This window comes from Macaca thibetana, chromosome 12 (genome assembly GCF_024542745.1).
Source record: "Macaca thibetana thibetana isolate TM-01 chromosome 12, ASM2454274v1, whole genome shotgun sequence".
Taxonomy (NCBI): Eukaryota; Metazoa; Chordata; class Mammalia; order Primates; family Cercopithecidae; genus Macaca; species Macaca thibetana.
In genome coordinates this window covers 5,313,477-5,340,276 of record NC_065589.1, presented here as the reverse complement: position 1 = coordinate 5,340,276, position 26,800 = coordinate 5,313,477, and the positions used below count along the sequence as shown (strand labels likewise).

Here is a 26,800-nt window from a genome sequence, read left to right as displayed (position 1 = left end):
TTTGCATAAGTAGCAAGGAACCTAATGTTAATCCCCAAGACCATGGGGAAAATGTTTCCAGGCCATGTCAGAGATCTTCATGGCAGCCCCTCCCATCACAGGTCTAGAGGCCCAGGAGGAAAAAGTGGTTTCCTGAGCCAGGGGGCCCAGGGTCCCTGTGCTGTGTGCAGCCTAGGGACTTGGTGCCCTGTGCCCCAGCTGCTCTAGCCATGGCTGAAAGTAACCAACATAGAGCTCAGGCCATGGCTTCAGAGGATGCAGGCCTCAAGCCTTGGCAGCTTCCATGTGGTGTTGAGCCTGTCAAGAACTGAAGTTTGGGAACATCCTCCTAGATTTCAGAAGATGTATGGAAACACCTGGACGCCCAGGCAGAAGTTTGTTGCAGGGGCCAGGTGCTCATGGAGAACCTCTGCTAGGGCAGTACAGAAGGGAAATGTGGGGCTGAGCCTCCACACAGAGTCCCTACTGAGGTGCTGCCTAGCAGAGCTCTGAGAAGAGGGCCACCATCTCCCAGAACCCAGAATGGTAGATTCACTGATAGCTTTCACTATGTACTTGGAAAAGCCAAAGACACTCAATGCCAGCCCGTGAAAGCAGCTGGGAGGGAGGCTGTACCCTGCAAAGCCACAGGAATGGAGTTGCCCAAGACCATGTGGATGTGAGACATGGAGTCAAAGATCATTTTGGAACTTTAAGATGTAACTGCCCTGCTGGATTTCGGACTTGCATGGGGACTGTAGCCCCTTTGGTTTGGCCAATTTCTCCAATTTGGAATGCTTGTATTTACCCAATGCCTGTACCCCCATTGTATCTAGGAAGTAACTAACTTGCTTCTGATTTTACAGGCTCATAGGCAGAAGGGACTTGTCTTGTCTCAGATGGAACTTTGGACTAGGACTTTTGGGTTAGTGTTGAAATGAGTTGAGACTTTGGGGGACTGTTGGGAAGCCATAATTGGTTTTGAAATGTGAGGACAGGAGATTTAGGAGGGCCCAGGGGCAGAATGATATGGTTTGGCTGTGTCCCTACCCAAATGTCAGCTTGAATTGTATCTCCCAGAATTCTCACATGTTGTGGGAGGGACCCAGCGGGTGGTAATTGAATCACAGGAGCTAGTCTTTCCTGTGTTATTCTTATGATGGTGAATAAGTCTCATGAGATCTGATGGGTTTATCAGGGGTTTCCGCTTTTGCTTCTTCCTCATTTTCTCTTGCCACCACCGTGTAAGAAGTGCCTTTCACCTCCCACCATGATTCTGAGGCCTCCCCAGTCATGTGGAACTCTAAGTCCAGTTAAATCTCTTTATTTAGTTAATTGCCCAATCTCCAGTATGTCTTTATAAGCAGGGTGAAAACAGACTAATATGCTTCATATAAAATATTGGAAGAAAATACGAAGATACGAAATAAAAATTAATTATAACACAGAGATAAATGCATGGCACACAAAAAAAAAAGATACTAGAAAATGCTTCAGTCCTCATCTCTGATCATGAGGCGACAGCTAATGGCCAGGACTTTCCTCCTCTACTGTCCGTTCTGGAGTCCCACTTCCCTAACTTGGCACCTAAGTTGGTGGTTCCCAGCCAGGGAGGAGCCTTAACCTTCATGGCCAAGGGGTATGAGTCATTGGTGGTTCTGCCTCTGTGGAATTGTAATAGTCTTCAATTAGCCTTAATCATTGTGCTTGGCGGTTCAGGGAAGCATAGCAGGAAATCCTGTGGGCTCCAGCCATTCTCCTCTCTACCCAATTTGAAGCAAATTAGTTATTTGCCCTTGAGGGTCAGGATCAATCAATCATGCAAGCCCCATAACCCACTTCTTTGCTGATTGGTTTAGTAGCAGAATGAACCCTGAATAGCCAAGTAGCAGTATCACTTCCTAATCAATGAATGGAACCATTATTGTAAGAACTAGTAGAAGCAGTCCTCCCTTTAGCATCTTAGAGATACTAAAATCTCTAAGATTCCAGTGTCTTGGGAACAAGAAGAAAAACAAAATTGTAACTGGATTATCAGGAATAACCCTCTAGGAAATTCCATGTCTCCTTCCATCTCTTTGTGTTTAGACCCATAGTTATGAGTTATGGAAGAACCAGCACCAGTATATTGGTCTTTGGCTAAGAGAATATAGGTGCAGCCTACAGGACAATGCTACAAAATGACATGGTGCTGTTCCCCAGCTGATGCAGACCTGAGTTTTTAGTAAGCCATTTATGTTAGTCATTAGGAGGTCACATATATATTTGGTTCTCCTTCATCACACCCTGGAAGCTAATTTCATCCTTGTGATGACTTGGCCAATGACATATAAGGGTATGTATTAACTCACACCAGGGTAGGAACTGCCATATCTTTTTTCCCCTTTCTTAGTAACTGTGGAAGCATTTGTCAAGCAAAGCCTCCATCAGCCTGAGTGCAGGCTGGGTTGGACCTGAAGGGTCAGTGAGAAATAAGCCTTTGTTGTGTTTGGAGTTGCTTATTACTTCACAATAACCCAACCCATTGTAACTGATTCACTATTTCTTCTACAAGGTCAGTTGCTCCTAGGTCATGGGTACAGGATAAGATCAACAGGACTTCATTTACTGGAAAGTGATTCCCTCAATTAGAAGCAATGCTGTGTGGCATCCCAGGACAGTGGATAAGGCATTCAGTAAGTCCATGGATAGAGGTCCAGACAGCATGGTAATCAGTAGAGGCAAACCCACATTTAGATTAAGTGTCCACTCCAAGTAAGACAAATCATTGCTCCCTTGTAGTGGCCTGAGTTCAGTGCTATCAACTCCCATGGGGTCATTGGTCAGTCCCCAAGGTGCCAGGTCAGGAGGTCAGGGTGGTCATGGTTGCTGGCAAATCGCCCATACAGCAGCAGCAAAGGTGAGGCCAGCTGTGATGAAGCAGAGTCCGTATCACAGGTCCCACTCATAGGCATCATCCTAAGCTGCAGGGTCACATGGTTTTTTGAGCCCATGATCACTGGAGAAAAGAAGTTGACAAAGATCCCAGGCTGAGTCATCCCAACCTACTGTTTATTGAAGGAACCCCCTGCAACTTTCAGATGGAGTACAGATATCCTCAGCTGTGGGCTCATTTCAAAAAGACTGGTCATTTTCCCCAAATCTCCTCTCTAACCCCCCTGTCCTACTCTTTTTGAGTCTCTGGCTTCTGTGTCATAGCCCATAAATCTGCAGAGATCCTCATCTGCTGCCATTTGTTGACCCCTGGTTACCACAAAAGCAGTAAATGTGAGAAGGGCAGGGTACCTAGCATGTGACCCTTAGTTGTTATTTTCCTCCCCATTAGGATTACTGCATACAAGTGGACAGATGCTTGCTCAATGTTCTGCCTTTGGGAGCTCCTTTCCTTCTCTGCTGTCCTTCAGGATACCCCAAGCAAGGGCTTACCGTGGTATCAGTCAGCTGTCACATGGTGTTGGCAAGTCTTGCCTTCACTCCACTGAACGGTGGAGCGATGCTGGCACACCTGACTTGTGACTAGCTGGGCTGGGTCACATCTGGCTTGTGACTGGTAACCTAGATGGTGTGGCCTCTCACGCATGTCAGGAGCTGTTTCCTAAAGGACAGTCCTGCATGCTCAAGGAAATGTGGATTAGCTCCAAAATCCTGAGGAACTCTGCCTTGACCCCACCAGTCACGATTTGCCATAGGTTTCGCCCAGTTTCTTCACATCCATGAAGAATTTGAGAAGGGTTCGGTGGGCTGGATCTCAGAGACATGTATGAGACCCACAGCAGGTCCCCATGTGCTAATTTCATGTGTGTGTCTTACAACAAACTACAGAATCTTTAAAGAAAACAAGGGAATAGTAGTAACAAATTTAAAAAAGAATACAAAGCCTGAGGTTTACAAAGTTAATTTTTAAGGAAATGAAAACAACAATTAAACAACCTAAAAAGCTTTTAGAAAGTGAAATGCAGTAGCATGAACTGAGGGTATGGACAAGAAGAAGCTATTAAAAAAGGATTCAAAGGTTATAAAAATAAAACTTCTCAAGGATTCAAGAGAAATAAAACAAAAATAGTGTTGAGACTCATGATTATGGAATAAAGCTGAAAAGAACTGAAAGACAGGGATACAATAAGATGACAACTTCGATTCCAGTTCCTACTTGACAAAGATCTAAAAGGACCCTCTGAATGGTTGCGATGGACCCCGTGACTTCCTATGTAGTAGGAGACCAGGTGACATCAAGTTGGCATCAAATCACACACCTGGCTTCCAGCCTTGCTCAAGCTAGGACATGGAAGTGGTGGTCTTTACAGCAGAGGCAAGTTTGCCCTCTGCCGGACTTTGGCTCAGAACCACAACTGTCCCTGGATACACCCTAATGCCCTGCACTGTCCAGCAGGCAGCAGCAGCTGCCCCTTCTCTCCCCATACTGTGCACGTGTGCTTGGCAAGAGGCTCTCTGGGTCTGTGAGGGCCGCACTTGCAAGCTAACCCAAACCCTGCTCTCAAAGACATCAAGGAATAATAAGGAACGACAGTTATGTGCAAAAACAGCTGAAACCCAAATGTCTACTTTCTCCACCCCACTAGCCTCCAGCCTTGATCTCCCATTTGCATGGAATGTTGTTGTTTTGGTCACAGTCAACTTTGAACTCATCGATCTCACACTGTGCCCGCTTCTTGTAGTTTTATTCAACATGTATGGGCGCACAGGAGGCAATGCCTTACATATGCCACACACTGGAAAAGTCCCCACTGCCGCCCATTCACTACAGAGTTGCCTGGCACCTACCACTAAGTGCTTCTTACTGCTGCAGTTGGGCTCACTGAGCCGGTGTGGAGATTGGCATGGAACCCTTGAGATGCACTCATGGCATCAATGCCACTGATGAGGAGAAAGAAGTGGGCTGGGCCAGAGAACAGATGGGCTATGGTGCGGTTGCATGGAGCCTAAACTGATCTCAGACGAAGTCCTGAGAATGGAAGGGCTTCAGAGTTGACTCAGTTGAGGGGGCCATGACTTGGAACCCACTAATGACCAGTCACTGGACACTGGCTGCCTCCAAGGAAGGGGCACAATCTTGGGTAAGACCTGGGACCAAGGGTAATGCTCAGAGAGGGAGTCAGCTGGAAGCCACCAGCAGTCACCACTCCTGGCAGTGAAAAAATGAGTGTCCTATCCTGAAGGAGGGTCTGGATAGTGCACCACAGCACCCACTCCACCCAGCCTCCCTGGTCTTTCATGGCTTTCTATCTGTACTTGCAGAGCACCCCTGGGTCACACTTGTGTGTATGTTGGTGGGGGTTGCAGGGGAGAAGATCTTAACCGTAAGTGCCCAGTTCAGTGGCATTAAGTACATTTATATATTCACATTGCTGCATAATCACCACCTTCATCCATTCCCAGAAGTTTGCTCATCTCCCCAAACTGAAACTTCATGACCATTAAACACGAACTCCCCATTACCCCTTTATTTTCAGCCCTTGGAAACCACTGTTCTACTTCTATCCCTATGAATTTGACTATTTCAGGTTGCTCCCATAAGAGGAATTGTGCGGTATTTGTCCCTTTCTGACTGGCTTATTTAGCTTTCTTCTCTTCAAGGTTCAGCCAGGTTGTAGGTAGCATGGGTTAGAATCCCCTACTTTTTTAAGGCTGAATACTACTCAACTGTGTGGATAGACCACATTTTGTTTATCCATTCATCTATTAATATTCAGGGTCCTTCTTAACATAGTGGAGTTTCTCCTGGTCTCTCCTTGTATAAATATTTATACCAATTGCTACCAAAAACACACACACACACACACACAATACCCTCCTCATTTCTGAGTGAACTGTAAGTATCAGTGTTCTCAGCAACCAGGTTGCAGGGGGAGGCAAAAATTGTTCTCAACCAGAAAATATTCACTGAAGAGCTGACCACTTACCAAATTAGCCCCCATGCCATCCCCTCTCCCTGCTTAACACTGCAGCTGCCATAACACAGTCAAGCCGTGTCAGGCACAGCCATTCTCTTCCTGATTGGAGGAGGCTATTAACACAACAGAAATACAATGTAAATTAACTGCAAACTTCTTCAAAGGATGTAAGATTTCGTGTAGTAGGTGACAGTCATATTAGAGGACTTCTGGAGTCACAAAGTCTGGTAGAATAGCTATCACTGAAAAGGGAAAAGTTAACAAAATCAGTGACATTATCAGTGACTCGCAACAAGACATCTTAAACATTTAAGGGATTAAGAGAGGCCTTGGAAAGATATGATTAAATCCCTGGAGCGTTTTGACAAGTGTGACTCTCTTCACCAACTTGCCAGAAAGTCAAATGAGAGGATGTTTCATACTTATCAAGCAATATCATGGTCTCGTGTGAAGTGTAGCCTTAGCCTGACCTACTAGATATTCCAAAACAATAATTGTTCAGCAGGATTGTTCTGCCTTAAGGAGAAGTTAGGAACAGGTTAGAATAAATTTTCAAAGAAATAAAGAAGAAAAATTCTGAACTTCTAACCTAAAAAAAATACTTTTGCTAAAATTCAACATTTATTACTAATTGTAAAAAACTCAAAAAATTAAAAAAGAAAAATATTTAACATAAATATATATAACATAGTATAAACATGATTGCTTAACATCTAAATTCAGAATCTAATATCAAAAAACAATGGATGAGACATTCTCAGTGAAGATAGAAATGCTTAGTAAGAAAAATAAGAGCTACAAATGTTGGAAATTAATATCAAAATACCATTTATAGCAAAATGATATGATAGTACACCAACAGATGGTGCTGGGACAATTGATTGATAATTTGGAAAAAAATAAAATTCCTACCTTAAACCTCCCACCAAAAACAGTCCACATCTCAAATATTTAAATTTAAAATTAAATAAAATTTAAATTTAAAAATAGTAGGAGAAAGTATGGGTGACAATTTCTTATGATTTTCCATGTGGTTATAAGTAACAGAAAAGATTTCAAGCTAAATGATATAGAAAGTGAGTTCATTATAATTTATGATATTCTCATTGCTCTTTCTGTGAAAGGCCCGCATGAGACTGAATCAGACCTGGAGTGCTTTGGGAAATGAAGATGGCTTTGCTCTCACCTCCCCTCCCCCTCTCATCAACCTCATAGCAAGTCCAGGACTTTTGCTGCACAGCTTCTGGGCTGCTTGCATAACTCACAAGCAGCCTTATTAGATCTCCTAGTCCCTGCGTGTTTCAACCAAATAAGGCACTCCTCCAGACCCTAACAAAAAGAAAAGAAGCCTAAACTCTTGGGTGGACACCAGTGGCCATTTCTCCCACGTCCCTCACAAGGTAAGAGGAGGAAACCCTCATGTCTGGGCATCCGGTCGCGAGGGGCGCTGTTACGCCATGGTGGTGCTGCGTCCTGATGTTTGGGATATTTGGCAGCCTCTCTTTTTCTCCTTGGCAGGCCACTGAGAGCTGCGGTTGACCCATTGGTTTTTGAACCCAAGGATGACCTGAGTGCTGAGAGCGCTGGGTCCTCAGTTCACCCACTTGAGGTTTCCCTGGCAGCGGAACCCTGGTGAGTTGCCTCTCAATTTCAGGTTGCGGTATCCACGTATGAGTCACAGCCTGACATCTCTGAGCATCAGCCACTCCTAAGCCCGACTGCCTAATATGACTATTGAGATTCAGTTTGCTCCTGGAAATTACCAGTTAACCCTCGGATTTTGTCCTTTGCTATGGTTCATTGAGCAAAACCCGGCTCCTGGAGCCCACATTATTAGGGGAGTGGGGTGGGGATATCAGGGGTCCATTATCAGAGAAGAGGCACGGGGGCTGAGCAGACTCCTGAACTGCATCCACTCTAGTGTTTTCTAACCTGGAATTCAAGATGGCGTTTATAAGCACAGCAGTAGAGATGAACTTTGTAAGGGAAAAAAAATTAAAAGGTATGAGTTCAGAAAAATTTAAAACTATGTAAATAAAAGGAAAATGATAAGTACTTTAAAATTAGTAATATTTGTGAAAGTAACTCAATCAGTAAAGAAATCTTTAAAACAGAACAATAAATAGGCCAAAAGAAAAACAGTCTGGGCACGGTGGCTCACACCCGTAATCCCAGCACTTTGGGAGGCCAAGGCTGGTGGATCACCTGAGGTCAGGAGTTCGAGACCAGCCTGGCCAGCATGATGAAACCTCGTCTCTACTAAAAATACAAAAATTAGCTAGGCGTGGTGGCAGGTGACTGTAATCTCAGCTACTCGGGAGGCTGAGGCAGGAGAATTGCTTGAACCCAGGAGGAGGGGTTGTGGTGAGCCGAGATTGCACCACTGCATTCTAGCCTGGGCGACAGAGTGAGACTCCATCTGAAAGAAAAGAAAAGAAAGGGGAGGGGAGGGGAGGGAAGGGCCCAAGCTCTTTGTCTGACTTTCAGATTGGGTTAAATTCAAAAGCAGCTGTGTGACTAAGGGCAATTACAAAACCTCTGGGAGCCTCTGTTGCCTAGCTACAAAATGCAAAGCTCCCATGAGTAAGGGAAGAATTAAATGTGACACTGTGAGCCAGGCATGGAGCTGAATCCCTCAATCCCCTCCATCCCGGAAGAGCTATAGAGCTATTGTTTCTGTTGCTGTTGGGTTTTTTGTTTGTTTGTTTTTGCTGTTGTTGTTTTTGTTTAGAACAAATTGTTTAAAATTTTAACTTCACTGGTAATTTTAACCAATCAAAATAATGCAACATCAATTTCACAAATCAAATTAGCAGCAAAGATTTAGTAAAATGAACATATTTTTACATGAGAGACGAGATATTTAAAAGACCATTAATGGGTCGGGTGCGTTGGCTCACACCTGTAATCCCAGCACTTTGGGAAGCCAAGGCGGGCGGATCTTGAGGCCAGGAGTTCGAGACCGACCAGCCTGGCAAATATGGCAAAACCCTGTCTCTACTAAAAATACAAAATTTTAGCCGGGCATGCTGGTGGGCATCTGTAATCTCAGCCTCTCAGGAATCTAAGGCACGAGAATCACTTGAACCTGGGAGGCAGAGGTTACAGTGAGTTGAGATCACACCACTGCACTCTAGCCTGAATGACAGAGCGTGACTCTGTCTCAAAAACAAAAACAAAAAATTATATAAAAAATAAAAGACCATTAGTGGGAGTATAAATTGGTGTAGCTTCTCTAGCTGGCAGTTTGATGGTGCATCCCAAAAGACTTAAAAACATGAGCCATCTTGGACACACATATTTCATTTCTTATCATTTGTCCTGAAGTAACAAAAAGAGAACTGGGTAAATACCTATGCAAATGTTATTCTTCACTATGTTGTGATAAAAGTGTGCCATCACTGTGTAGTGAAAAAGTAGAAACGACACATGTGTCCAAGAAAATGAGACGATGTGACTGTGGTACATGCACACCTAAGAAAGATCAGGAGTTTATGAAAACCAGGCTGCAGAATCAAAATCAGTCACAAGAAACACAACCATGATCTCATTAGGAAGGACTGCCGAATACTGGACACTGCTGGCCACATTCTTCTCCTTGATGTTCTCTCCTACCCCCACTCTTGGTTTCCAGAATCCACCCTCCCGCCTCCCACTTCCTCTCTTCCATTCTCCTTGAAACCTGCTGAAGGCCCCATCCCTGTGTCCATCCCGAAAGGCAGACGTTCCCCAATGGCCCTTGCCTCTCTTTGCTCACTACACATTCTCTCTGGGTGACAGCATTTGAATCCAAGGCTTCAGTGTTGTAGGGATTCCTCCCGAATCTCTAACATCCAGCCAACTTTCTCCCCCTGTTTGGATGAATGGATCTAACTGCTGGCTAATTAGGTTACACCCTATAAGGACTCAAAAGCAGGATGCATTATTTTCTTGACCATTGCATAGCTCATCATATGTCCCCTGTCTCAAGAACAGTTCCACCATCCACCCAGACAGCTGGGCACCTTTGTCGCTCAGCCCTCTCCTCACCAGACACATGTAGTCAGCCACCAGCCTGGATCCCCTCATTGTCTCCTTCCCATCTCTTCAATCCCCCACCCCTTCCCGTGCCCAGGGCTACAGCCCTGAGGAAAGCCTTCACATCTCTCTCTACAGACTGCTCACGGCCTCCCTGCTCCACTTGACATAAACCTAATAGTTCATTATAAGGGAAAATGGAGAGTAGATTGTCCTGGATACTGAAATGCAATCGTGTCCTCTGCTTCCCTAAACCTGTAGTCAATGTTCCTCCCTCTGTGCTGTCTTAAACATAAACTCCTCTGCATGACAGACAGGGCCCTTCAAGACCTATTTGCCAGCTGTCAGTCCTGCCACATCTCCACTATCCCAGGAAGGTCCCCAATGACAAAAGTCATGCCCCTAAATAACTCCCTCTCTCTAGAGATGTCAAGCGTTTGCACATGCCCAAGCACTCACCATGCAGAGGCATCTCGTCCTTTCAGCCTTGCTGAAATGCCAGCACCACTACTCAGTCTCCCCAGGTGCTGTTGAGTAGACTTGAATGTGTTTCTCCTCAACTCCCAGTCTTCACCCTCACCTCAACTGGAACAAATATTATCTTGTCTTTATTTGCCTGTGCATCTTTCTCTAAATGCTATTTAAGAGCAAGGACCAAGATTTTTCATTTTCTTATCCCCACTGCTTTTCACAGTGCGTGGTTCACAGAGGGCCTCTCGATGGCATGCATGCCTTCATCAAAGCTCCTGTCATTTTGCACAGCAGTCATTGTTTATACATCTGTTTCCCCTGCTAGGCTGGACAGACAAACTCTAATGCATTCATCCTCGTGGATGTACATCCCATAGCACAGACCACTGCTTGCTAACTACACACCAAAATGGTTACCAGACATTAAAACTTACACATATGCCTGTACTAGCATGATCGTTCTTGGATCTGCTTGGATTTTTTAATTACCAGATAGGATGATGACCAGTATAGGCCAAATCTCCAAGGCTAGTTTGAGCTGGAGGACCTGGCCTGAAGCTTTCCTTCTAGAAGCTGCTTTCTTCAGGCTCTCCATTTATGGAAGCTTCCTCGGCATCTGGTGCCTAATAAAGCTTGGTCTCCTCTTTCCTCATGGCACGGGTTCAGCAGCACATCTACAACACACACCTGCATTGTGTCAAGAACTCTGCTTATTCTTCATAGAAACAGCCTACTTAACACAACCAGACCTTCAGACAACTCCTGCCACTCTCACGCCTAAACACCTGTGCATTCACTATAAAACCTAGGTCTGTCATCTGTACAGTCTTTCTGTTGGGGTCACGCTCAATGATCTTTTGGTCAAGGGCAAGGGTGTTCATTCCCAGGCCAGATGAAGCTTTGCACAGCACTCTACAGAAGACCAGACACAGAAACGTGTACTTAGTGGCGCATTTAACCCAGTGCCTCTAAACCAGAGATTGCAAACTGGTGGCTCAAGGGCTGGATTTGCCCAGAAGACATTTATTTGACAGGAGTGTATTCAAGTCTTCAAACCTGAATGCCTTTAGGATGGACACATCTTCTTCATTTGCCTCAAGCCCCAGCAGTCCCTAGTGCCTTGCTCCTCCTCTGCCCAAGAGACCCATCCAGTCCTTGAAGACACAAGACTGTGACTCCGCCTAGACCACGAGCTCCAAAAGGACCCCAAGGGACTGAGGCTGAGGGTGGTCTCTGAGCCATCATCACAGTGGCTGCTCTGGCTGCCAATACATCCCCAGTTATTATACGTTTTGCCCACTTTGAAATTGTCTAGTGAGAATCCCACTCCTGCTCCTGGAGCCTATAGGAGGCCTAAGCCTCGCACTCAGGGAGGTCACAAAGCAAGTGACCCCAAGGGGCTCCAGGATGGTGCCCTTTCTCTGTAAATCAACAATTAATTTGGGTTGGGGTTTAAGTAACAACTTCAGCCAAACAAGGGAATCAGCCGAGTCCTGATGAGGCTCCGCACTCAGTGCCTCCGCTTCCACAGAAGACAGCCAGGCTGTGCGGCAGAGCCTGCCCAGCTGCACCCCGCTATTTTTAGTGCTGCTCTCTGCCACGCTGGCGAGGCTGTCCTGCTCAGCGGCAGGCAATGCGTTCCATGTGTGCAGGCTGGAATGCAGCGGCTGAACCAAGGCCAGCGGCAGAGCCTGTTTCCTTAAAAGGCAAGAGAAATTTGGATCACACAGCCACAGGGACAGGAACATGGATCCTGGGACGGGAACGGATTTCCATCCTAGAGAGCTCTTTAGGGGCGAGCGAACTAACAGAAGTCTGCTTATGAACATGTCGTAGGTGAAAATGGATTTTTATCTTGAAATTCAAATAAGGACAGGGGTTTGAGCCGATTGTTCCATTGCATTCCGGTCGTCTCAGGAAAAGCGATCCCTGTGTGATTTATTTGTGGCAGAGACTCTAGAGCCACTCATATAAATTCCCCTCCAACATTTACTTCACAAATCAAAGCAGTTTGGCCAGCCGGTTACAGCTTGATGCTAAGCAGACCCAGGCCTTAGCTCAAGCTTTTCCCAGGACAACCTCGTGGACAGAAACAGTTTTCTGAGTATATCCTTAAACAGACTAGAATAGAATAGAATAAAACAGAATTCGAATATATTCTAATTTGAGACCTTGATTCTGAATATCAGTAAGCACGCATAAGTTGTTTCTGGAAATGGTTAATATTTATCTTTCTTACCCTGAAGTTGTGTCTTACTCTGACTAGCTCATTCCCCCTCATGAGGCGGGAAATTCAACAAACGACTCATTGTGTATAGATAAGGGCCAGGCAATCTAATGCCAAAGTCCTCTTTTGCCTCGCGGAAAAACAAAGATAGAGACATTTTTGAGGTCCTTCTGCGTAGCCCTAAACATGTACTCAACCTTCGTACTGTTTTTCAAAGCACTGTCCTAGGTCACAAGCATTAGACCTGGCCCAGGAATTAATGAAGGACACCAGCAAATGAAGAAGGTGGGAGAAAAGTGTGGCTAGGATGATGGGCACAGACCCCCAGCCTTCAAACCTAGAGTCAGCAAAGTCATTGTCCAGTTGAGGCAGATGGGTTGACAGTCACATAAGGACCCAGTTTTCCTGTCCCACAGTGAGGAAACCACAATAGACTTTACGTGTCATTAAGTCTCATTACTTTAAGTGCTTCCCTTAAACAAAAACTAGAAAGCTTTGTTTCTGTTGTTTTGCCTCTTTTGGAAGCTATCAAGGAGGTTAGTTGGGAAGGTGATGCCTATACCATAGGGTGAACTACAGGCTCTTAAATGTCACTGATGACTGTGTGTCATGGCTGCACACACATGTACTTACACAGGCGCAGTGATGGACGCAGTCCTCCCACATCCTCCCCACCAGAGCCCGAGGCCCTCAGGTTCCTGTGCCTCTCCACAGGAGTGGGTTTATTTAATCTAAGAGGGATTCTGTTTTTTTTTTTTTTTTTTTTTTAGTCTCGCTCTGTCACCCAGGCTGGAGTGTAGTGGCATGATCTGGGCTCACTGCAATCTCCACCTCCTGGGTTCAAGTGATTCTCCTGCCTTAGCCTCCCAAATAGCTGGGATTACAGGTGCACACCACCATGCATGCCCAGCTAATTTTTGTATTTTTAGTAGAGACGGGGTTTCACCATGTTGGCCAGGCAGGTCTCAAACTCCTGACCCCAGGTGATCCACGGATTCTATTCTCATTCCCAACACTGGCTTAGAGGCATGCGACCCATTTCCAACCAGTGGAATGCCAGGGGACATCTGCAGGGGAGCTTTCTGGAGAAAAGCCACAGAAAGGATGGTCTTGCTTCTTCCTTTAAATATCATGTGTCCACATGAGACCGTCTTGTTACCAACCTGAGAGTGGAGCCCAAGCTGAAAATAGCCCAGAGACATGGGAACACCTGGGTCCTTGATGGTGTCTTTGACTCCTCCCACAGCCTGCGCTCTGGATTTCTGTGAAACGGGGACACCCAGTGACTTCATGGTCTAAGCCAACACGAGACAGGGTTTCAGTTCCTGGCTGCTGAGAGCATCCTAACACACGACACACCACAGCCCCAAGAATACTCTCTCCTTCCTGTTCTCTGTTTTCTAAACCATGAGCAACATTCAGCACAGGTGATTGTTCTGTTCTCTTTGACACAACTTCTCCCAACACTGTCCATGCATGACACCTGTCTCTACTGATTCTCTTCTTATTTCTGCAAACACTCCTTCTCAGCCCCTTTCATCAAGCCTGTCTTCTCCGCTCAACTGCCAGGGCGCAGAGAGGCCCTTCCTGACTCCCTGTCCCTCTTCATCTACACTCTCAAACAAGGAAATCTCACCGTAAATCTAGGCTTCGAATATTGTGTGTTTCCAAACGGCTGAATGTATATCCCTAGCCCCACCCTCTCCTCTGAACTTCAGCTGCCTTCCTCATATCACCACTTGAAAGTTCAATAAACATCCCAAGTTCTAATACGCGTGACAGAAGTTTTGATTGACTACCCCGCCCCCTGAAAGAATCACATGTCACACCCAAGACTGCCTGGCTTAAAGCTCGCAGTGGCTTTCTATCACATTAAAGTAAAATCCACAAGCTCCTTAGTTATGAAACAGTAATGGGATGTGACTTGGCCGTTCTCTCTCAGACTTCAACTCCAAAAATTTATCCACTTATTTGTTTGGCTCCAGCCACACTGGCCATCTTGCTGTTTCTCAAACATGTCACAGTCATTTCTCTACCCAGGACCTCAGATCCAGCCCCTCTCTGGATTTGGAATCGTCCTTCAGGTCTTCCCAAAGGTGGCTGTCTTAGGATTTTTTGTTGTTTGTTTTTTGTTTCTTGAGATGGAGTCTCACTCTGTTGCCAGGCTGGAGTACAGTGGTGCAATCTCGGCTCACTGCAACCTCTGCCTCCCGGGTTCAAGTGATTCCCCTGTCTCAGTCTCCCTAGGAGCTGGGATTACAAGCATGTGCCACCATGCCCAGCTAACTTATTTTTATTTTTATTTTCTGTATTTTTATAGAGAGGTTTCACCATGTTGGCTAGGCTGGTCCTGAACTCCTGACCTCAAGTGATCCACCTGCCTCGGCCTCCCATAGTGCTAGGATTACAGACGGGAACCACTGTGCTGGCTTCTTTTTCTTAATTTTAATTTTAGTTTTTAAATTTTAGCTCATAAATCAACACTCAGAAAGGCTTGCCTTAAACACGCAGTAGCTCATCAGACAGCCTCCACGGCAGCTCATATGTCCTTATTTACTGAGGGTTTTGTGTGTTTGCCACCTACTTCTCTTGCCATGTAAGGAACACAAGAGGAAGAAGTGTGTGCTGTTCACCCCTGTGTCCCCAGTGCCTTGTCTAATACCTGGCACATGTTAGGTGCTCAGAAAATGTTTGTTGAATAAGTGACTGAATGAAAGACTGTGTACCAGCCCAGGCTCTAGGCTGCACGTGACAAACTTAATCTGGTTAGCATACGAAGAAAATTGACTTATGGGAAAAATATTGAGTAGTTTATAGCAACAATGGGAAGGCTAGCAAATCAAGTTCAGTTCCACAAATGGAAAGGAACAAGGGAGTTGGGCAGCCCGAGCCATGGCTGAAATTCACAGACACAGCACAGGCTCTGTGGCTCTTGCTGGAGCCCCAAAACCACTGGACACTGGCAGGGCCCTTTACCAGACGTTTTCTGACCCCCATCTGGTACAATGCTGGGCATGCCGTGGGCTACGGTTTAAGAGCTCAGAAGCTGTGCTTAATGCATGAATCACCTCATTTCTTTCCATCAGAGTAATCAGGAGTGGACAATGTGTCTCTATTACCATCCTCATCTAGACAACCCTTTCTAATCAACTTCATGTTAAAGGCACTTCCACTTCTATAGGTTCATGTTCAAACTGGCTGATTGCTGATGCTGTTTATGCCTTGCTCCTCGGCCCACCTCTGAGCCCCCATGCAGCTGTGCTGGCTGGTTCCAGGTGTGCTGACAGCACTCCACCTCAGTGGCCCACATCGCTCTGCTTCTCTGCCGAGGACTTTTCTAGCAACAGTGTGTGCAGGGTAGCCTCAAAATGCTGGTGTGTAATGCCCCCAGGTCAACCCCTGTGAGTGTCAACTTGACTGGATTGAAGGATGCAAAGTATTGCTCCTGGGTGTGTCTGTGAAGGTGTTGCCAAAGGAGATTAACATTTGAGTCAGTGGCCTGGGAGAGGCGGACCCACCTCAGTCTGTTTGGGCACCATCTAATCAGATGCCAGTGCAGCCAGAATAAAGCAGGCAGAAGAACGTGCAAGGACTAGACTGGCTGAGTCTTCCCGCCTTCATCTTTCTCCCGTGCCGGATGCTTCCCGCCCTGACACATCAGACTCCAAGTTCATCAGCTTTTGGACTCTTGGACTTACACCAATGGTTTGCCAGGGGCTCTCGGGCCTTTGGTCACACACTAAAGGCTGCACTGTCAGCTTCCCCACTTTTGAGGTTTTGGGACTCATACTGGCTTCCCTGCTCCTCAGCTTGCAGACGGCCTATTGTGGGACCTTGCGATCGTGTGAGTCAATACTCCTTAATAAACTCCCTTTCATATATACATCTATCCTATTAGTCCTGTGTCTCTAGAGAATGGTGACTACTACAACCTCCACCCGAAAAGAGATGAGGGTCAGTCCATAAACGCCCAGCTTTCTGTTCCTCATAGCATTCTCCCCAATTTCTCAGTGGGTTTCCAGGGGGACTGAGCCACAGTTGCTCTCAAGGATAACATGCTTTTTGTTAGTGCACCATCCCTTGACTTGCCCGCTTCTTTGTCTTGCTTCTCAGTGGCCTCATTTGTCCTTCCCACACACCTTCCCAAACAAATGACTGCAGCCAAAACTTGGTCAGGATCTGCTTTCGGGGAACTCAAAATAAGGCTGGTTTACAAATGACGAGTCAACCCTTCAACAACAGCTCCTATCAGACGTGACTGTTTTAAATGGAGTCCTTCAAAACAAATATTCTTTCCTAGATATACAAGTTCCACCAATTTCTTTTTATTTTGCTATTTCTGTTTCTAACATCTCATCAAATTCATGTAAATGCTGGGAATTTACTATTCTCTTGAAATCAAACATGCATAGCCAGCTCCCTTTGCAGATGCCCAAATACCTTCTCTTAGATGACCTTTTTGCAACAGCAGCATGATTTTCACAGAGACATCTGACATAGGCAGGAAAACAATATCAGCTTTCCAGGTTGAGCGATACTTGAGTGGTGTCCCCATTGTGCACAGAGGCCCTTGAATCGCTGGCCTTTTCCCATCACTTGTGACCAAATGCCTTCAAGCTTTGACAACTGGATTCCAAAATACGACTTCTTTGGTGTTTTGGTCTTTAGCAACTTTATGCCCGCCATAAATTTGGGTCAAACAATCGGGAATACCATGGAAAAGGATTTCTGAGCTGGCTCTGCATGGGGTCTCGGGAATGCTGAGGGGTGGCCCAATGCTGGAGAGCATGATTCCAAGAAAACAAGAAGACCCCAGGAATTCCGTGGCTCTTACAGCGGCTCACCATCAGTATTCAGCTCCCAGGGAAGGGGAGGCAAGGGCAGCAGCCAAGCTCAGACCCAAACTAAACCAAAGAGGGATATGACAGAGGGCAGCCTCTGGACCGGGCCCCCTGGCCCGGCAGCGTCGGCAGCCCCCAGCTTCTCTGGAAGCCACACCCAGATAGGTGGAACCCTGAGAGCCTGGCTCAAGCAGAGCAGCTAGGTCCCGCTGGAAATCTGACCACCATGGAAATTTGGCAAGAAAATACGAACCATCTCCTAAAAATGAATCGCCATGGGGGAAGAAATTTAAAATGATTCTTGAGGGTTCAAAGCACTGGCTTTCTACAAAAAGGCTGGCACCCATTCATAAGTGCTGTGATTTCTTTTTAATCATGCAGAAAATTGTTAAGAGGGAATAAAAGTAGAAAGCACTTGTATTTAAAAACCCAGCAAAGCTGCTGCTGAAAGGATTGAGATGTGCTCATAGTTGAGCAAAAAGACATCCTCGTGACTCAGCCTTGGAGCCCAGGCAGGCCATACTCAGCCCAGGCCACCTTCTGCGCAAGCCCTCAACACGTGCCAGAGTCCCCAGCTTCTCCAAGTTCTTCCCTAAGCCAGAGCAGCTCAGGATAATGAGAAGAGATGGAAAAGACTACAATGAAAGGAAGGAGAAGGATAGAGACTTGCTATCCGAGAGTGATGGAAGGTCTTGGGGAGGGTCATGCAAAGGGCATGCTTTGTTTCGGAAAAGACACATGGCTCAGATCTGACTTCCAGAGAAACAGCCAGAAACATCTAGAGAATGGCAGTGAGGGTGCCACAAGAGCCAACCTTGGAGCTCTCGAGGGCTTCTGGGTCACCGTGACTTGCCCAGATCCTCCATTAGAACATAGCTGGGTGAACTGGACCACTCTGACCCTCTGTTTCATCATCTCTAAAACTAGAACAATGACCACTACTGAACGGCACCACCTAAGATGTGGGTAAAACACCTAGTACAGCACCTGACCCACAAAGGCTTCTGGATAAAGGTGTGCTGTGTTCGTTAAGGTCACACCAGCTGCTAGAACAGCCCAAGACCTCAGTCTCTTACCTCAATAGAAGTTTATTTCTTAGTCACAAAATCCAAAACAGGTGTTCTTTATTGGCAGGTCACCTTCCACGGGCCAGGCTGGAGGCTTCCCCAGAGAGAGCTGAGCGGATATTAGGATCAGGGACATGTCAGGGTTCAAGGAAGGACACAGAGTCCTTAGCATAGTCTGGCAGAAGACACGTCTTGGGAAGACAAATCCACGAGCTGTCAAGGGGTCAGGAATCCTGCAGCTCAGATCATGTTTTGCAGAACCCTAAGTTAGGACAGATGATGCAACGAAGGATTTTGTTTTATTTGCTCTGTGGGAATAAATGGAAAAACTGCTCATCCACCGCCTGAGCACCTTGCCTTACCCCCAAGTTAGCAGAACACACAGTTTAACCAGCCACTCACCTGGACTTCCATCACTTCCTGCTTCTCCTGACTCAGGTGAGACAGTGGGTGTGATTGTCCCAGCAACCTTGAGCAGCCCAGGGACCCGTACAGAGAAGCAATGCATGGATAGAGTGAACCAAGAATGGCAGGGATGGGCGTGCTGGCAATAGGAGGTGGAAAGGGAGAGAGGGTTCCACCTCTGGAGCCCTTGGAAGTGAGTCTCCCAGTGATGGGCCCTGCTCCAGTCTATTGTAACATGCCTTGAGCAGACCATCTAGGTATGTTACAAATATTGTGTCCTACTCCTGTACCTTGGGCCTGACTACTCCCCCAGGTTCTACACATGAGTATCTGCAGGTCTTTGCCAAGAACATTTTCTTACACCACAGAAGGCCCCTTTGCCAGCGTGCCTGCAAGCCAAGAGGACCAGAGCATGAATGCCTCAGTGACCCGTGGAAACTTCACCCCAGCTCCTTCACCCCTCTGCTGGGCTATGAGGGGCAGTGCCACAGGTGCTCCCAGGGTTTCCCCGAGGGATTAGGCTCTGGGCACCCACAGTGGACGCTGACTATACACCTCTTAACAGTGCTCTCCCCTTCCTTGTCTCACTCTCCATTTCTCAGCCACTCTGTGACTTCCTTCACCTCCCAAATAAACCACTCACACCCATATCCTTAGTCCCAGGGGCTGCTTCCAGAGGAACCCAAAAAGGAAAACCAGATTGCAATGCTCATTTTAGGTCCGTAGCAGATCAAGTCAATACGGGGGGATCCCTTGGGAAGTGCAGCACTCGGTCCATCGCTATGGGAGCTGGGCCCAGAGCCCTCTGCTGCTCAAGTTCCTGTAAGAGGCTGGTGTTGGGTGCCTGGCAGATTCCACTCTCCCAGGGCTGGTCACCAAGGGCCATCGCTCGGAGCACACTGACCTGAGCACACCATGGTAGCTGCTGAGATAGAAGACGACTGGGGAGGAGGTCATGGCGGCCTTGTGAGGACTAAGTGGCGCTTCTGAAAAGGACCACACTCCTCTCTCCTTTCCCAATAGACCAACTGGCATTCATCCCCTGATTTCACATAGAACAGTTTTGCTGACACCCAAGTTTCCTGTAATTCTACCCTCAGCACTTGTCAGGACATATGTATTTTATTCAATAAGTTGTTTCCTTTGTAAGTGGAACTCAAGTGCCACCTGAACATGCATTTGTTGGGATTCTTGTATTATTTCTGAAGAAAGAAAAAGAAAAGTCTTTAAGAAAAACAAAAAAATGAAAGACCTTGTGCTTTGTCTTTGAGACTCCAGGAAAGGGGTGGGGGGTCGTGGGGAAACACTGAATCTCTCAGCCACTGCAAGAGGGAGCAAATCAACCCCCTGGGAAAGGATCACTGTGGAGAGGAAGAAGGGAGGAGACTGAGGCTCTGGGGGCAACCAAGAGTTAGAGGAAAAGATGGAAGCCAGACTAGCTCTGAAAATCAGAAACACTGCCGGGACTCAGCAGCAGGAACACCTTCCACCTGGCCATGGAGCACTGGAGTGTGTGGGGCTGAATCCACAAAGCGGGGGATGCTTGTCTCCACCTGGTCTCTTTGCACACTGGCTCACAAAGCGGGGATGCTTGTCTCCGCCCAGTCTCTTTCCACACTGGCTCACAAAGCGGGGGATGCTTGTCTCTGCCGGGTCTCTTTGCACACTGGCTGATAAAGCTCTTTTGCCTCCTCCACTGGAAACAAAAGGGTGTTGCCCAGGTCCATGGGACCAGAACCAAGCCCAGTGTCCCCAGCCTAGGGGTGATTCTGACAATCGCTGCTATGGAAACAAGACAGCCAAGAACGCCACACTCAGGAGACTTTCAATATACTTTATTAAAAAGTTTCTTTGTATAAATTTCCTAAAAATTTTAAAATTAAAATTAAATCCCCTCCCCCCTGCACAAAAAAAAACCACACACACACAACATTAGAGGAATGCCAAAAATATTCTCTATTACAACTTTTTTTAATTCTTTAATTGAGGCATTGGTCCCAACGGTGCACATAGATTAAGGGATTTTGCTTCCTTCTGAACTAGATCATTTGTTAGAGGCTTTAGAAAAAGAAAATTAGCTTGAAATCTAATCCAGGAAATTGGGGGCAGGGAATGAAAAAGTTGGTCTCTTGTTTCTCCACGATACACAGGCTTCCCATCTAAAGTCATGCTTAACTAAAAGGGAAAAAAATGAACCAAGCAAAAGTATATAGAGTAGCCGTGACATCTGCGTTATTTTCTAGACTTTACATTTGCCTGCAACAGGCATAACATGAAACTCCAGAGGGAATTTGAATTGATAGGAATGTTCACATAAACACCAGCAGTGGCTAACTGTTACACAACATTCAAAGTATTCGAGAGAACTGCCTGGAGACGGAGAGCGAGGGTCCACAGACACATTAGCACCATACTGATAGGTCATGCAGCAGGATGTTCCCTCCCCAGTTCGAGTGTAAATCAAAGCATGAAATGATACAGTGCAAGGGAATCTACACCCGGAGCTTCTGCAGAGACGAGTTGGCGACGGCTGACTCCTTCTTCTTCAAGAGGTATATGATGTTGGCCAGCCACGCTTAGGTTCCCATCACATTGATGACTCCGGGTTTGGCGAGCACTGAGCGTCGAGAGAGGGGGTGGGTGGGGTGGGGTGAGGTGAGGAGTCGAGAGAGGAGAAAAAAAGCCACATTACTAACCCAAAAGGGCACTGTCATTACATGACACAGTCCCGCAGCCTCTGGTTTCCATCACCTGTCTCACTTTTCTACTCAGTACCATTAATGGTCCTCTGTGACCTTGTTGGCCTGGGGCCTGGGGATGTCTGTGAAATCTGATTCCATTCTTTTGCCCTGCACCATCTACCAGGCCTTTATACGAACTGAACTCTCCCCATTCTGGCACTGACTCCAGGGTCTGTTCAAAGTGTTTATTTTATTACCAGTTGAACTGCACAATATAATGGAGATACTGGATGGCCCCAGTGACAACATTGTTATTTATAGGAAGTAAAATTATTTAAAGATAAATTTGTGGGTCTTTGGTGTTACCTGTAGCTGTTCATTATATTATTTTTGCAGGAATCATTTTTGGTGCAATATTTTACAAATAACAGCAACTTAATAACATTTCTGAAGAATGACGAGGGACAAGTATGTTTTTAGAAACCCAAAATAGGAATTCAAAAAGAAATGTCATGGGTTGTATTTGAACCTCTTACTTATCTGAGGATACAATTTATCTTCTTTTTCATACGTATTATAATTGCACTTCTACTATTTTTCAAGGTGACTTATTGCCCTGAATCTCTTATCTTATTTGCAAAAGCCGTAAACACAAGGAAGAATCACTTACCAGGAGCGCAAACCTTTTCACATTCTGTCTGTGATCCAAATTTGTTTTCGTTTCCACCACAACCTCCATACCAGAATCTTGCACAGCTTTTGGTGTTTGGATCATAGTACCATTTTAATATGAAATCCCTGCAAGTTCCTTCGTCTTTTGGCAACTTGCATATATCTTTAATAACAACATGAGAAAAGGACATTAATGAGAACATGCGTGTTACTCTGCTCCCAGTGCCGGGGCTGATAGTTTGATGAACCTACTGTGGGTAGAAGGAGAAAAAGGAAGAGCTTCCTTCCAGGTGAAAACTCCCTAAACCTGCTCGAATTTCCATTTCCTCACTGCCATATGGACACAGGAATCACTTACAGCATTGTGAGAGATAGATGAAATTGTATCAATGAAAGGGCTTCATAAACAGCACTCAGAATCCCAAATGTTGGCAACGGTTATTGAATAATTTTAAATGAAATGAATTGTTTTTCTCCTTTCCAATTACTGGGCCATTTGCCCTCCAAATCCTTCCATGTTAAATCCCCAGAAAAGAAACCGAATTTTAAAACCTCAGGGTTTTATATTTCTTGGCAAAAAGGAAATTCGATTCTGTTGGAATATAGTTCAAAAATAAGGTTCTACCTTTCATTATAAGCCAAGTAGACTGAAAATTAAAGGTAAAGCACAAAAGAAAATCCTTTATGAGTGTGTGTGTGTGTGTACGCATGCATGTGTGGTAGCCAAGGGCCTTTGTGATCTGCCAAATGAAACACGTAAAACAAAGAGCTAGCACTGATGTAAAATTCATGACGGCAAAAATGTCACAGAGCAGAGCTATTCTGAAGAAAAGAAGCATTCTTTTTCCAGTTAAGGAAGTTTGTGTTTTAAATGCACACGTCTGATGTAGCCCAGCTGCAAAGTAAAGCGAAGGTCCCCTCGACGCCCGGAGAGAAAAGTTTACAGTTCACACACAGCGCGACTCCTGTTTACAGAGTTTTCTGGCAAACTCCAGATTGTTCTGGGAAAGAGAAGTATTGATGTCAACTGTTATCTGTAAATTTGAAAACGTAAACCTTCTTTCTCCAAAACTCCCTGGAGCCAATAATTCTGCATGTTCCTGTGAGTAGCTAACAGGCTGGAATTATCCAGCTCTCCCCACAAAGGGCTACTTCTCCACCTCCTTTGTCCCCAGTGAGGCAGGCTGCTCACAGCTGCGGAGGTGGTGAGCATCTGTGCTTCAGATAGACACCAAAAAGGACAAAGAAAACCTAAGTCTTCAGTGGATAACCATAGCTTGGATCACCCACAATGGACCAGACTCAAAGGTGCATAGGACTGAGGCTCAGAATTGGTTTAAAACATTTCCTGGTTGCTGCTGTCACCCAAATGCCAGGCTGGTGGCTGGTGGTTCCACAGTTACATCATCTCCTAGTCGCAGACCCTCTCAGGGCCCAGAAAGCCAGCGGTCCCCCAGAGAGTCTTTGAAGACTCCAGGAAGTCAGAATAAAATGAAGACAATTTACAAAAACAACCTTCTTTCTCTCAAATATGCCAATAACTGAAGGAAAATGCCTGGCTTTCAAGGAAGGTCCTGGAGGGAACTGACAAGGCAAAAGGTTATTTAACCATCAAAACTTATTCCTCATTTACCAGTGGGTTCCCTGTTAGAGTGAGGCCCGCATCAGATGATCTCCCTATTCTTCCTTCCTTCCCAGAGTGTTGGCCAATGGACCCTATGTGCTCTGTTTTATTTGTTTCAGGTGCACTTCAGTCCTGACCATCTGTGTTTAACTGTTCAGTTCCCAGTCCCCTGGGCTCTGCTGAACCAGTCACGAGAGGTCTGCCCAGACCCTTGGACACTCAGCCCGTGGACGGCCTCGCAGCAGCGTGCTCCACTCCCAGTCTGATGGGCTTCTCCAGCTTCCTTGGATCTCCACCCTACCTCTCTAGTTCCACACCATGGCACTGGCGTTTTCTGCCCTTATTTCAGTGAGAGTCACTGCTGAGACTCTAAGATTTACTAGTGGAAAATAAGGACACTGTTACTGTGGACAAGCAGATATTTGGAAAACCAAGAGAAATATATTAGTGAAGTGAGAACCCAACACTATTCAGAGACAAAAACCTGGACTTCTCCACTTCTGAAGTATGAAAATGGGGGATTTCATGTTCTTAAGAAGCGTTCTAATGCAAACTCCACATCATCTTGACTTCTGAGACCCATTGTTTTGGCTGGACTCTCCTCAGCTATGAATGCATATGTTAAAGCAACTGTTTTAAGCAAAAAAAAGAAGAAGAAGAAGAAGTATTTACATGTCCTGGAGTACAAAGGGAGATGGCTTGCCCTCGTTGAAGTTAACCTGGACTTTTCCCTCGAACCACCTGTCTTTGGATGCAATGGCTGTTCATCTTTTCCCTCTGAAATGAGTTTGCCCCCCAGGCATAACCTGTAGGAAGCTAGAGCCTTCTCTTTATCTGAGAGGAGTGCTTGGTTGAGTCTTCCTTAATTTGCTCTTCCTTACTATTGAGAACCTAGTGGGAGCCTAAAAGACAATAGGGACTGAAAAGTATCCACAACCTTCCCCAGTTTCCTAACCTAGAATAACAATGTACATAAGTTTGCTTGGAAAACAGAGAGGTAAAAGGCTGCCTGACGCAGACCACTGTCTGCTGAAACTTCCTTACTATTGGTCATTGGGCTTCAGGAAAGCATCCAGCTAGAAGAGAGGAAATGGAGGCAAGCACAGTGTTAGGTTAAGACCCTGTTCTGGGAATCCCACCTGTTCCCGGAAGCCACAGGTGCCTATCTAGAACATCCTAACAACAACCATTCAAAAACAGTGGGGTGCAAGGCACCCTAAGCACCACCATCCATTTTTGTAATAAATATTTGTGGGAGTGGATGCACCTGTGCAATGCATGCACCTTCCCACAAGCAATAATATTCATAGAAAAAAAAAACAGGAAGGCTGTGCACTGGGTCACTATTGGTTTTCATCAAAAGCCAGCAATGCTGTCACAATGAGAATCGTGTAACATATTTCTCTGTACGTCCTGAATGAATGCTTGACAATGCATATCTATTAACTTTATAATCAGCAAAAAAATATGTATCCTTCAAAGCAGAAAACATATTGATTGGCAACTCTTGTCTTTTTCATAGTTTGATACTCCCATAGTGTTTCAATGCATTTTTAAAGGCATCAGCTTTGACATTTCCCAAACATACTGATTTCCAAATCACTATGTAAATACTTCCTTGAGCAAACTGAAGGAAGGCAGACTGAGAGGTGTTTACGCTGTAATCATCAACATGTTCCTCATCAGTTTAATGGTGCTCAAAACCAGAAAATTCAATCACCTTCTCACTCGGCATTGGTGTTATGGTATAAAGTACTTCCAAACCTTGGATGCAGGTATGATTTGCCTGAACCAAAACACTTTCCGCCGTCTACATTTTGAGCATTGGTCAGTTCAAAGGGTACCAAGGAAACTTACTAAATTTTTAACTTACTTAATGTATTTATTTATTTAGAGACAGAGTCTCACTCTGTTGCCCAGGCTAGAGTGCAGTGGCATGATCTCAGCTCACTGCAACCTCCACCTCCCGGGTTCAAGTGATTCTCCTGCCTCAGTCTCCGGAGTAGCTGGGATTACAGGCATGAGCCACCATGCTCAGCTAATTTTTGCATTTTTTAGTAGAGACGGGGTTTCACCATGTTGGCCAGGCTGGTCTCGAAATCCTGACCTCAAGTGATCCTCCTGCCTCGGCCCCCTAAAGTGCAGGGATTATAGGTGTGAGCCATCACACCCGGCCAATTTTTAACAGCTACAGAATGTAGCTGTGGTTAACTTTTGGAGCCTTTACTCTTTCAGATCTTGACCAACAGACTTCTATTTTTTAAGACTTCAGGATAAAAAACATCCCTTTGGTCTCATTGTAACCCCTACCCGGCAACTAACCAGAAAACATCCTTACACAGCAATGAACAACAGACAGCCTGGAGAGGACCATTTCCCAAATCCCTGTAGCTATTTAACTTACTTCAGCCATGGGATTAGTTTGTTCTTTAAATTATTATTAACATAAAGTCAGATATTTTACCCAAATATACCATTTTATGCTAATCAGTGATATATATTCATATGGAACATGGCTAACCAAATACTGTATTCCATCCAATATAAGATATCTTAATTTTATGGTGCACTATTATTTTATGTTCCACTAAGTAACACAAAATACTACCAATAAACCATGATATGTCGTTGTCAATTCTAAGTCACATTTCAGTTTCAGAAGTGTCTCAATGAAAAAAAAAATGTGCATCTTAGAATCAATAAGTAAAATGTTAGTAAACACAAAATGATGGTTCCTTCAAGGGTATACAATTGGCCCGGTCATGTCTACTTGGACAAAATGCGATCAGTTCTACAGATTGCTAATTTCAAGAATAAATGATAAAGGACATGATGATTTGTTAGTTATTTTGTCTAGTTTCTGCATTGACACTTCTTTAACACATGTGATTAAGCCAATAATTT

At 45.4% G+C, this 26,800-nt stretch overlaps 1 protein-coding gene across 1 annotated transcript in view; it reads right to left on the bottom strand.

The window, feature by feature from the left end:
- Nucleotides 1-20,740: 20,740 nt before the first annotated feature.
- COL6A3 (collagen type VI alpha 3 chain) overlaps nt 20,741-26,800 on the bottom strand; it is a 92,154-nt gene continuing 86,094 nt past the window's right edge. The window contains exons 43-44 of the mRNA XM_050751689.1: nt 22,271-22,435; nt 20,741-21,536 (exon numbers count right to left, since the gene is read on the bottom strand). Of these exons, the coding sequence (XP_050607646.1) occupies nt 21,496-21,536; nt 22,271-22,435 (206 nt within the window). The 3' untranslated portion in view covers nt 20,741-21,495. The remainder of the gene's footprint in view (nt 21,537-22,270; nt 22,436-26,800) is intronic.